Source organism: Bos indicus, chromosome 5, assembly GCF_029378745.1.
Source record: "Bos indicus isolate NIAB-ARS_2022 breed Sahiwal x Tharparkar chromosome 5, NIAB-ARS_B.indTharparkar_mat_pri_1.0, whole genome shotgun sequence".
Classification (NCBI taxonomy): Eukaryota; Metazoa; Chordata; class Mammalia; order Artiodactyla; family Bovidae; genus Bos; species Bos indicus.
Genome location: NC_091764.1, coordinates 40,012,821 through 40,026,469, shown reverse-complemented (window position 1 = coordinate 40,026,469; position 13,649 = coordinate 40,012,821). Strand labels below are relative to the sequence as shown.

General features: G+C 36.2%; 1 protein-coding gene across 4 annotated transcripts in view; it reads left to right on the top strand.

Moving 5' to 3' along the window:
* CNTN1 (contactin 1) overlaps window positions 1-13,649 on the top strand; it is a 404,757-nt gene that overhangs the window by 235,794 nt on the left and 155,314 nt on the right. For all 4 annotated transcript variants that reach the window (XM_070789265.1, XM_019960785.2, XM_070789264.1 and 1 more), the window contains 5 exons: window positions 5,852-6,058; window positions 8,617-8,716; window positions 8,866-9,047; window positions 12,224-12,348; window positions 12,979-13,096. In XM_070789265.1, the coding sequence (XP_070645366.1) occupies window positions 5,852-6,058; window positions 8,617-8,716; window positions 8,866-9,047; window positions 12,224-12,348; window positions 12,979-13,096 (732 nt within the window). The remainder of the gene's footprint in view (window positions 1-5,851; window positions 6,059-8,616; window positions 8,717-8,865; window positions 9,048-12,223; window positions 12,349-12,978; window positions 13,097-13,649) is intronic.

Genomic DNA, 13,649 nt, shown 5'->3' with positions numbered 1-13,649 from the left:
TCAATTTTATAACAACATTTGATATGCAACTGATTGCCTAGTGCCTAGCACAGGATATGTGTCCAACAAATATTTGAAGAATGAGAAAGTAAAAGAGTAAATAAGTGTATTCATTAAATTGATAGATACATAGTGATTACAATTTTAGCAAAAGATAAATTTTCTTGTTTAGATCTTGTTTTATTAAATAGAACCATTAATTCTTTAATGTGTAAGACTTTCTAAATCCCTAGATTCTCAGAAAATGGAAGCATGATTCTTTGATTCCAACTAATTTTCAGAATCTGAAACTGAGTTACACAACTCACAAAATAGGAATCATATATGTGCATATTCTGTAAGAGAATTAAAAAAAAGCCCATCATTTGAAGAGTGAGTACTATTGAGAAAATACAGGATATCTAATAATACACATGGTGTGGATTTTTAAATAAATAAGAAAGTGGGAATACTCTTAAGAGAAAAAACTCATTAAATGTTGAATGTGATAGTGACTGAATCTCAATAGACTAGAAAGGTAAGCATAAAAATAGACAAGCATGCTAGAGCATAGTAGGGAATATATGAGCCCACAGTATAACCTGGTATAAATTTCTTTCTAAAAGAGTTTATATATAGTTTACTATAGATGTCAAACAAAAGTTAGAAGCTATTGTGGTTTTATTGGTATAGGTAAATTCTGTTCTAATGAGGTTAATTAACAACAACAACAAAAAAAAAGTACAAACATCTTCAAAAAAGTTTGTGGACAGAGACAGCACTTAATTACTTCAAATATATATCAAGGAGAAATGTAAAATTATTTATCAAGCTTGGGTAAGTGGTATATTTCAAAATAATACAATGAAACTGATCAAATGCACTATAATTGGCCCAAACAAATCCCCACTGTAATATGGTACAGACTCTCTTGAGGCAAAGAAAAAAGTCCCAGACACCTATCGATAAAAGCAATGTTTTTAAAACAGTCCTGGTATTTACTCTTCCTAAAAAATAATTTTATAATAATTTATTGTTTAAGCCAGACAGCAAGGCTATGAGGAAAATAGGTGCTGACTTCTTCAGTTCAGTTCAGTCGCTCAGTCGTGTGTGACTCTTTGCGACCCTATGAATCACAGCACGCCAGGCTTCCCTGTCCATCACCAACTTCCAGAGTTCACCCAAATGGATGGAGTTCATGTCCATTGAGTCGGTGATGCCCTCCAGCCATCTCATCCTCTGTCGTCCCCTTTTCCTCCTGCCCCCTACCCCTCCCAGCATCAGAGTCTTTTCCAATGAGTTAACTCTTTGCATGAGGTGGCCAGAGTACTGGAGTTTCAGCTTTAGCATCATTCCTTCCAAAGAACACCCAGGACTGATCTCCTTTAGAATGGACTAGTTGGATCTCCTTGCAGTGGAATGCAAAAGTAGGAAGTCAAGAAACACCTGGAATAACAGGCAAATTTGGCCTTGGAATATGGAATGAAGCAAGGCAAAGGCTAATAGAATTTTGCGAAGAGAACACACTGGTCATAGCAAACACCCTCTTCCAACAACACAAGAGAAGACTCTACACGTGGACATCACCAAACAGTCAACACTGAAATCAGACTGACTATGTTCTTTGCAGCCAAAGATGGAGAAGCTCTATACAGTCAGCAAAAACAAGACCAAGAGCTGACTGTGGCTCAGATCATGAAGTCCTTATTGCCAAATTCAGACTTACATTGAAGAAAGTAGGGAAAACCACTAGACCATTCAGGTATGACCTAAATCAAATCCATTATGATTATACAGTGGAAGTGAGAAATAGATTTAAGGGTCTAGATCTGATAGATAGACTGCCTGATGAACTATGGACAGAAGTTCGTGACAGTGTACAGGAGACAGGGATCAAGACCATCCCCATGGAAAAGAAATGCAAAAAAGCAAAATGGCTCTCTGGGGAGGCCTTACAAATAGCTGTGAAAAGAAGAGAAACGAAAAGCAAAGGAGAAAAGGAAAGATACAAGCATGTGAATGCAGAGTTCCAAAGAATAGCAAGAAGAGATAAGAAAGCCTTCCTCAGTGATCAATGCAAAGAAATAGAGGAAAACAACAGAATGGGAAAGACTTCTTCAGAGATGGTTAATTTTTACCATTTGCAGGGAGTAAGGGAAGACAGATAATCTACTGAATGCCCATGAGAACTGAGTCAGAGTTTGGCTCTTGATTACCTAAATTAAGCTTCATTCTTAAGTCTGATCAGGGCAGCTACCACACCAATTGTGGAACAGTTTTGGTAGTTCTGGGGTGGAAAAGGAAGTTAGAAGATCAGTTCTGCCTTCCTATTGCTAAATGAGAGTCTCTTGGACTGCAAGGAGATCAAACGAGTCAATCCTAAGGGAAATCAGTCCTGAATATTCATTGAAAGGACTAATGCTGAAGATGAAGCTCCAATACTTTGGCCACCGAAGAACTGACTCATTGGAAAAGACCCTGATGCTGGGAAAGATTGAAGGCAGGAGGAGAAGGGGATGACAGAGGATGAGATAGTTGGATGGCATCACTGACTCGATGGACATGAGTTTGAGTAAGCCCCAGGGGTTGGTGGTGGACAGGGAAGCCTGGCATGCTGCAGTCCATGGGGTCACAAAGAGTAAGACACAACTGATCGACTGAACTGAATTGATTGCTATACGTCCTTGGGCGAGTCAACCTAGCTAAACCTCTGTATCCTTTTTTTAAAATGACAATAGTGATCCCTAGCTTTGTTTTAGTGAGAAATGATAGCATCCAACATATTGCAATTATTCTTTTGTCCAAGTAGATGGTTTATCATTAGACAATAATCTATTAAATAAATTTATATTATTAATATTACAAGTTCCACAAGGGCAATGACCAAATTTGTCTTCTTTAGTGGCACATAGAAGATAACTCAGTAAACTGGAGGGGAGGCCCAATTTTGATCCATTGAGCAGGAAGCTCCCATGGAAAATGGGATGGGTACCCACTCCACTATTCTCACCTGGAGAACCCATGGACAGAAGAGCTTGACAGGCTACAGGCCATGGGGTCGCAAAGAGTTGGATACAACTGAGTTACTAACACTTTCACATTGAATATTTAGGAAAATACACACTGGGCCTTAAACCAGCCAGACCATTTATTCTGTAGTACAAGATTTATGTTTTTACCAACGCATGGCAGTAACTTCTCTGACCTAACTTTTCTGCCTTTAAGATTCAAAGAGTAAAACATTATCCTGTTCCTCTTCTCTAATGAGTGGTACACAGAAAAATTTCTTAGAATTTAGAAAAACTGAGTAATATGGTAGTTAAAATAGCCTGACCAAAGTCATATTAATATTTAGTCTGGAATTAAAATACAGGTCTCCACATTGACATAACTATGGAGTACTCAGAATATTCTGAATTAGTTTTGTGTGTGGTATCTTGAAATATTGTATAGCTAAGAAAATTCTTCTGTAAGGAAATCTGTACTTTCCTGACTCTTTCTAATTTTTTTGGAATTTGTGTCCAGAAATCATTACAAAAATATTAATTTTCTTTTTAAGTGAGAATACAAAAATTATTTCAAAACTAGACAAACTCACATCTGTTAAAATATACTTTAAATATTATTTTGGTTTACAGTCTGTTAAAATATATGATAAATGTTATTTCTAAATACTATAAACATAGAAGTATTTGTTGCCCAATTCCAAAAACCTGATTTCAGCAATTTAAGCAACCTCCAAAGTTTCTGCTTATTTTGTTTCTTCTGTGGTTTTTACCTGACCTTCTTAAATCAGCATAAGGATAACGATTAATATTAATAGAATCATTCACTTCATGGCAAATAGGTTGGGAAACAATGGAAACAGTAAAAAAGTTTATTTTCTTGAGCTCCAAATATCACTGCAGAGGGTGACTGCAGCCATGAAATTTAAAAAATTCTTGCTCCTTGGAGGAAAAGTTATGACAAACTTAGTCAGCATATTAAAAAGCAGAGACATTTCTTTGCCAACAAAGGTCCATATAGTTAAAGCTATGATTTATCCAGTAGTCATGTATGAATGTGAGAGTTGGACCATAAAGAAGGCTGAGCACTGAAGAACTGATGCTTTTGAACTGTGGTGTTGGGGATGACTTTTGAGAGTCACTTGGATAGAATGGGGATCAAACCAGTCAATCCTAAAGGAAATCAACCCTGAATATTCATTAGAAGGACTGATGCTGAAGCTGAAGCTCCAATACTTTGGCCACCTGATGCAGAGAGTCAACTCATTGGAAAAGACCCTGATGCTGGGAAAGACTGAAGGCAAGAGGAGAAGGGGACAACAGAGGATGAGTTGGTTGGATGGCATCACCGACTTAATGTGCTTGAGTTCGAGCAAGCTCTAGGAGATGTTGAAGGACAGGGAAGCCTGGTGTGCTGCAATCTATAGGGCCACAAAGATTTGGACATGACTGAGTAACAGCAACAAGAATTATTCACAGATACAAAGGTCTAGAGAATGTGTATGCTAACAATAAGAATGCTGAGTTGGAGAAATATGGTGATTTTATTTTCTTTCAAATTTAACTTTGTATTTTCATTTTTTGAAAACAAAAAATAAACTTCTGTAATTAAAAAGTTAAGATAAATAATCTTCATTCACTTTTATGAGACTGTATATTGCTGGAGAAAATTATATAGCTAGTTTAAATGGAATCCCCTGGACTATTATTTTCAATCATACTGGACATATATAGCATGCAATTCTTTTAGTTTTTCATATTCAGCTCTTTTTCATTCTCCATTTAGCAGCTTTACCAGTCAATCACCTTGAGTTCCATAAAACAAAATGGAATGGTGTCAGGTCATGATTATTTCATTTTTAAAATATCTTGATTTTCCACCATCTTGCATCTAAATCTTTTCTAACTTGAACTAAGAGATCTTTTTCTGAGGGTACCTTTTTTTTAATTTTAATTCCCCTGAGGGTATTTTTTTCCCCCTGAGGGTATCTCCCTAGTGGCAGTTGTCTTCACATGGTTATAATGTTTTAAAGGGGATTAGGATATTGAGACTGAGAAATATGTATCACCCAGCGTTCCCTCTTACGCATTACTGCTGTGCATGATTACTGGAATGTCATCCCTCAAAACATTAAGGGGAGATCTGAATGGAAAACTGGGAAAAGAAGCAATTTAATGAGGAAATTCAACTTTTGGCCTAACCAGCCAGTATGCTTAGCCAAAGGAATTTACAACAGTTAAAAGTTACCATATGATCTGCTTCCTAATATTTAAGAAAACAAGTAAAATGCCTTTTTTCCTTTTCTGTAGTTTTTACTTTTTAATGTAGCCAGAACAGGCTGCATAAACTCATTTCTAAATCTGTCATGTATAATAGGAGAATAAAAAGATATAAAGCCACAGTACAGTTGACTTTATCTTTTAAATGCAGTAGGGAAGATGGAATTTGAAGCTATTAGACCTGGATTCAAAATCCTAATTCTACTTAGTCATGAAATTCTAAGCAAGTCATTTAAACTGAGTTGTATTTAGCCCATAATTAATTAAAAGAATATTGGTAATTCATGAATAATTGAGAAATAGATATTATTGCTTAGTATCACTTTATATTCAAACTACGGTAGCTTTTAGAAAATTTGTGCCATTTATCTTGGCCTACTTCCAACATTTACTCTACAAAAGCCTAGATTAGATTATGTGCTAGTTTATTTCTAGAAAACAAGACTTTTCCTTTTGGAGAAGAGCTTAAAACTGAGTCAATAATATTTGAAAAGCCTAGATTAGGTTATGAACTAGCTTACTACTAGAAAACAAAATCTTTGCTTTTGGAGGGAGTTTAATACTTAGTCAACAATATTTTCTTCTAGATGATCTTAGCTACCGCTGGCTTCTAAATGAATTTCCTGTATTTATCACAATGGATAAACGAAGATTTGTGTCTCAGACAAATGGCAATCTCTACATTGCTAATGTTGAGGCATCTGACAAAGGCAACTATTCTTGCTTTGTATCCAGTCCCTCTATTACAAAGAGTGTGTTCAGCAAATTTATCCCACTCATTCCACTACCTGAACGTAAGTATATTTGTTCTCTGTTTTTGTAAGGTTGTCTACTTATGGCATACTTATAATAATGAAAAGAAATATCCAATGGGCAAACCAGCTGACTGCTTCACCAGGACAAATAGAGGACATATACTTTGAAAGTCTTGGTTTTTCCTTAGATTTTCACCTAGAGAAGATTTACATCATAAAATGTCCTAAGGTGGTTGAGTTTGAATTGGTTGCCTCCAGTTCAGTGAATGTATAGAAACCCAATTGATTTACTAGCAAAATGCCAATATATTGGTTATAAATGGGAATCACCACCATCTGTTTTTTGTTTCATGGTCAGTCCTACTTTTTAGTCAATTCATGAAAGTGAATGAATGATTATATCAAAACAAGCTGCAGTGATTACAGAATTAGGGTGGAAGGAAAGGTAATCAGATCATTTTTTATTTTTAAGGAATTATTTACATGAAGCAAATAAGTATATAAATTGCCTTTCTATTGTAAGTAGTGTAGGGTATGACTACTGTGGTACCATCTTGAATGACAGTTAAGAGTTAACACACTCTTAACTGGCCTTTCCCCAGGCTTCAGTTGAATGAACTTAAATCAGAATACAGTATGTTTTCTTACTTCAGGTTATTTTTATCTCAGTCCTCCTGCAACACTCATATCACTGAATTCAAGCTTCTAAGGAAATACTGGTTCTGTTGTTGGCAGACTTAAATTTGGGTCTTACCTCTAAGTTTTATATAATAATGGTGGCAAGTCTATCATATCACAGACATTCTATTATTATTCTCAAGATAGCAGTCACATGGTTACTATTCAATAAACGTCTTATTATCTGGCTTTTTTTTTACCCCTCTCAAATCTTAGGAAATACTCTCACCACTACTTCACGGAGTGAAAAGGAACCATCATGTGAAAACTTCCCTCATTTTCGTCCCTCAAAATTCAGTGCTTCTTACTTTCTTTCTCAGTGGAAAAAGTGTTTTTCCTGCTGCTCAAGCTAATTGCTGCAGCTGCTCTGATTCACATTCCATTTGTTTCATTTAAGGATGTCATTGCATCACTCTTTCTTTTCTGAGTCTTTAAATTCTCCTCCATTTGTTTCCCTCTGCATATTCTTTTGTATTCAATGCAAACAGTCTTGAGTAATCAAAACCACTTCTTATTTGCTAAATCCAAAAGACATTTTCAGATCTGATTCTGTATGAAATTTGACCCTTGTTGATCTCTTCTGGCTCTCTTGAAATCTCCTTTCTTTTCCTATTTTTTGACTATTTCTTCCTCTGCTTATTTCCCAGCTGCCTCAGTGACAACCTCTATGCAGTATCCTTCATCAGATCATCCTCATTCTCATATTTCTTTCCAATCTTTTTCTAGATAGTCTCATTCATTTATACCTTTATTTCACTAGAAGCTCTATGTGCTGACTCCAGATTCACTTCTCCAAAACTTTTCCCTAATCCTACCTACATCCTGGGCTTGACACACAGAAGCTTCTCAAGAGTGTTAAATTTGAAATATTCCAAACATATCTTTCATCTGCTCTCTAAACCTCCTCTTCTGGTGTTCTTCATCTCATTGAATAATACTATCATATTTCTCACCGGTAACTCAGGAGAGAATTTTAATCGTCAACTCCTTTCCACTGACATCCTGAGGACAGTGAACACAGCAGTTTTCATTTAGGACATAAGCACTTGGAAAGTTTGAGGAAAATGTGGAACCCAAAGATAATGATTCAGCAGACCCAGGATGTGATCCAGGAATCTATAGTTTCAATGAGTATCCCAAGTGATTTTAATGAATTGGATTTTATTAATTAATTTATTTTTACCAATACAATATTGTAAAGTAATTAACCTCCAATTAAAATAAATAAATTTATATTTGAATTGGATTTTTGATCTGTATCTTGGGAAAACATTGATCCAAGGGGCAGTTCTTTTGATTCTGGTTCTAAAACACAACTTGGATCTGTGTTTTCCTTTCTGCTCCCACTGTGACTCTGCCCTTGTTCAGGCCCTCACTTAGAACTCTGACTCTCTGCTATATTTTTCTTCTCCATATTCCTTCCCTTAAAACTGCCAACAAATCTACTTAAACCAAAGGTAAAATTCATATTTAGTCTCTTAACAAATCCTATTAATAGCTAACCATTGAGGAAATTAATCTCAAAATCTTTAATATCAGTTTCAAACCTTCTATATTGTAGATTCAAGTTCATCTTCAACTACATATACTTCAATATCATTTTGATTCCTAGACCTTTTATAATTGCCTGCACACTCCTGAAGTTGTGTCAAAATATGCGATTTCCTCAACTTGAACTGGTCTGGTTCAAATGTCCTCTTTGCCTGAGATTCCCTCAGCTCTTATATATTTCCAACAATCCTCCTTGGCCACCACTTTTTTAGAGCATTTACTATTGATTTGGTTTATATTTCAGGTCTTTGTGTATCTATTTGTCTTTCAAGTGTTCTACAGTATAAAGCACACACTCATGTTATGATTCTAAGCAGTGTATTTAGCCTTTCTGCTCTGCTTGCTAATTTTGGTTTTTCTTAAATTAGGAACAACAAAACCATATCCTGCTGATATTGTAGTTCAGTTCAAGGATGTATATGCATTGATGGGCCAAAACGTGACTTTAGAGTGTTTTGCACTTGGCAAGTAAGTATGCTCACAGTTTTCATTAATGTATATAAAGTTTAAATCTTATATTGTTAGGAAATAAATGTTAAAAATGTTTATCTATAAACATAGAGTAAATTGACTTTTAAGTGTTGTGGACTATTAGCTCTTGTTATCTTCTATTTAAGTCCTGTTCCTGATATCCGATGGCGAAAAGTCCTAGAACCAATGCCAAGCACAGCTGAGATCAGCACCTCTGGAGCTGTCCTCAAGATCTTCAATATTCAGCTAGAAGATGAAGGCATATATGAATGCGAGGCTGAGAACAATAGAGGAAAGGATAAACACCAGGCAAGAATTTATGTTCAAGGTAGATACATTGTTTTAATTTTCCACACATGTAATCAATATCTTATTTAAAACCATTTTCTAACTTGAAAACTTAGCATAAAATGATTAACCTTAAAAACAGTAATGTGTATTACATTGTGAAAAACAATAAAATATTTATCTTTATGTCCAACTAAGTCACAAAAACGAGTAGACAAGTTAGGAATTTATGCCACTGGTATTACAGGAACATGAATGGATCAATAGTAGTGTTCTTGATAATTTTGAGAAAATACAATTCATATGGCTTGTTGACTTTCTTCAGGCTCTTTTTTATTTGTAGAAACACCTATGCATTATGACATAGTTTAAGCCAGTGATTCACAAACTTTACCATGTTTTAAAATCATCTGGAGGGCTTATTTAAAGACACAAATTGCTGGTTCTCATACTCAAGAGTTTCTGAGTTAGAAGGTCTATTTGGGGTGTGAGAATTTGTATTTATAAAAAATTCTTAGGAGATGTTGATGCTACTTGTCCAGGAGCCACTCTTAGAGAATTATTGGTCTAAGGAAAGTTTTTCTTTGATACAACTTTTTGATACAAGTATTTAATTGAAATAAGCTTTATTTGGGAGGAGAGAATATAGTTTCTCAGTCAATGCTTAAAACTTTGCATACTGAAATCCTCCCTACAATGTTCTCCAATGTGAAATTTGCAGGTCACACCTGAATAAACATCTAAGTCTTTGATAAGGTCATTCACTGAAAGGATGAATGTACAGAGTGCGTCCTCAGAGGCAGACACAGCAGGAGCCAGGACAGTTAAATATAGGAAATATTTTGTCCTTGAGGGGTTCATACTCTAGTCATACTATATGAAAAACCTCCAAATTTATATAGTCATACACAGTCAAATAAATATATACCCCTAATGTATATAATTATAAAGAAAATTGTGAGTACAATATGGGGATTACATATGATATTGATAAAGCATTTGATAAAGGGGTACCTTAGTCTCATCAAAGGATGGATGATAGGAAAAACTAGAGATGATGCCTGAGCTGAACTGGAATACCAGTAGACTAAAGGGTACTGTGGCAGTGTCAGGACGAACCCTTACCTCCTACCCTTAGACCCCAGGCCTCTGTCTATATAGGAATGAAGTAAGCATCTCCAACGACCCAGCACATGCAGCCTCATCACCACCATCTCAGAACGTCCACTAGGTTTAGGATTAATGTAACTTTCACCTTGTGCATTTCATTTGCCTTAAGAAGCCCTTGGACTCCAGGGCCGTCTTATGGGCTACACTTTCATACCCACATGGCTTTGCACCTTTCCTACTCAGACTCTATATTCTTTTCATTCCTAACTTCTGACGTCCTTATGGTCATCTAATAAAATGAGAGAGTGAGTAAATCTGGAGAAAAATAGTCCAGTTGCCAAGCAACATTAAGGGCCTATTTAAAGTTAGTGATGCAGTGATGTTTAACTAGACATAGGCTAATCAATTTGGTAGTGCTCATTTCAAGTCATATTCAAGTTCCTTGGTTCTGACACTAAGGCAGAGAGCCAGAGTTTTCCAATATTACTCTTTGCCAAAGTAGCAAGACAAAGTGGAGAGAGATGAGTGAGCCTCTAGAACACATAGTCCATTATTATCAGAATCCCCTATATCCGTAACTTTGCACATTCCCTTTATTTATTTATTGCCTGTTTATTTATTTATTTATTTATTTTATTCACATTCCCTTTAGTCTTTGCTGTAACTGACACTGTTTCTACTGCAGACCACGCAAGCAGTGGCTGAATTTTCTTTCACAACCCTCATCCCCAGGTGTGACTTGTACACTTGTCCTCCTTGCTCTTTATTGCCATTGCTAGACTATCTTTCTTTTCCTTTAATTATCTAGTTTATAATCTTATGTCAGGTTACCTTCCCAACCCATTGTTCTAAGATTTTCATTATTAACAACTATCACCACTACAAGTCTTTTCATGACTTCATTCTTGGTGACATAAAATCATGTGGACTATAATAATTTTTCTAATGGTCTTGTGTCTCACTTCCTTTGAACTCCTCTCTTCCAATGATCTTGTTCTACAATCTTGCTCAGCAATCCACTCCTAAGGCTGAGGGTTCAGACCTTATTGTTACCAAAAGTGCAATCCCTTTACAATCTCAAGTTTAGGTATTTAAACTCTGATCACCACCTTTCAAGCTTCAATACCCAGATTCCTACAATCCTTTTAATCTACCAGCAACTATAATCAGTTAGTCTTACTCTGTTTTAACTTCCTCTCACTTTCCCTAACTTGGCCATCTCTTTCCTAAACCTGGGTTCAATCATTATCATTTCCCTGCACACCGACTTAGCTCACTCATCTCTCTCCACTTTGTCTTGCTACTTTGGCAAAGAGTAATATTGGAAAACTCTGGCTCTCTGCCTTAGTGTCAGAACCAAGGAACTTGAATATGACTTGAAATGAGCACTACCAAATTGATTAGCCTATGTCTAGTTAAACATCACTGCATCACTAACTTTAAATAGGCCCTTAATGTTGCTTGGCAACTGGACTATTTTTCTCCAGATTTACTCACTCTCTCATTTTATTAGATGACCATATCATGCCTTCACGGTTTCCATTAAACCCACAGTAATTCCTTCTTCGACCTTCCTCTCAGCTAATAACTTGGCTTCCTATTTTACAGAGAAAACGGTAGTAATTAAATTAGAACTCTCACAAACTTCTGTTCTGTTTCTACTAACACTTGCGTCTCCACCCTTATCTCTTTTTACTCTAGAGTCAGCTATTCTCTGAGAACAACACCTCCACTTGTGCACTGGACTCTATCCCTCTTACACAATAAATTGAAACATAATTCTTTCAAACCTTAAATATCAGTTTGAAAGATTTATAAGAAACAGATCAGTTATTTTAGTGTTATTTATGAATCAGCTTTCCAACAAACCATGCTTCACAAATAGAAAAACAATTATAAGTTGAATTAGAATTACCTTGTCTCTAATAATGTAAAGTTTACCTACAGACCTATATACAACTTCAATGATTCTATCATTGATTCTAAGACTCAGAGAGTATCTGATGTATTCTCCAGAAGAAAGTCAAAACTATAATATTTGTCTTCTTGAGTTGATGATGAATGCTGAGACTTGCATTTGCATTTACAATGTCCTATACTTTTTAGCATTTCCTGAGTGGGTGGAACACATCAATGACACAGAAGTGGATATAGGCAGTGATCTCTACTGGCCTTGTGTGGCCACGGGGAAGCCCATTCCTACCATCCGATGGCTGAAGAATGGATATTCGGTATGTGTGTTCAAGCGCTTTGCAGTTCTTGAGCCTATGTTCAGGTAACATTTCCTATAATCCCGGGAAAAACTAGTGGCATGTAGGCCCTGAAATATAAAAGTTTCCTTAAAAAAAAAAAAAAGTGAACATAAAGTGTCTTTTTTCAGCTTAAACAGTTTTCTATAATCTTATGTCTACCTTCTCTTTCTCTCTCCTTATTGTCTCCTTTGTTCCACTTCCCCCTTCTTCCTTTGCATCCATCTCCACTACCTGATATTGTCCTCTTTTTCTTACCACTGTTTCCCTGACCCCACAGAAACAGAGGTAAGAGTGAAGGTCCTACCTTTAGCCCTGGGGACAAGTAGCAGCAGTGGGGTCCTTCTCTACCTTCCCACTGTAATCTCTCAGCTGGGCCGAGAGGGAAAAAGGTGGACTCTCTGCTCTGTAGGATGAATAGAACAAGAGCCACTGGGCTTGGTAAGTGGGTTTTACTTCCCCATACCATGAAAACCCCACTCCACTCGACTTAATTAACAGTGGGGGAAAAATAATGTACTTAAAATGGAAGACAACCAAGCCCAAACCCAAATGAAAGCATTTCTGTTAAAGTTTTTCAAGGAGACGTGTTTTACTTTGTGTTCTTTCCAGTACCATAGAGGGGAACTGAGGCTGTATGACGTGACCTTTGAAAACGCTGGCATGTACCAGTGCATAGCTGAAAACACACATGGAGCAATTTACGCAAATGCCGAGTTGAAGATCCTGGGTCAGTATCACTTTCTGTTTCTGTCAACAATCAGCAAGAAAGCAACACATTAAAAAGTATCTTGGGTTATCTAGATTATACTTAATTTCATATTACTTTCTTGAATTAACAGTTTCTTGAATTAGAAGTTAAGCATTTCTAAAATGTGGTTTGTATTAGAATGGTATTATTTTCCTTTCATTGAAGAATAGTAAATAAATTGGAAGCAATGTAGAGTATAAAGGTTTTTAAAATGTTTTTAATGGTAAAGCAAACTTTACACATGTCAATTTTTACAAGTCTTGCTTTCTCCTATGTCTGGGCAACTAAACACTGCCAGAACATCACATAGTACAGCTGCTCCCTCAGTGCCTGTGAGGCAGCCTTGGAGAGTCTTTGGCACTCAGTAGCTTTATCAGTCCCTGGGTTTCATATCCTACAGTTGCTGTTTAAAACCTTCAGCACATTCCTCAGTCCCTTTATCCCACACTGAGTTTCTTCTTCATGAAAATTGAAAATCATGGAGATAAAATGTTTCAACTTCCTATCCCTCATTCAAAACTATCTGAATCTT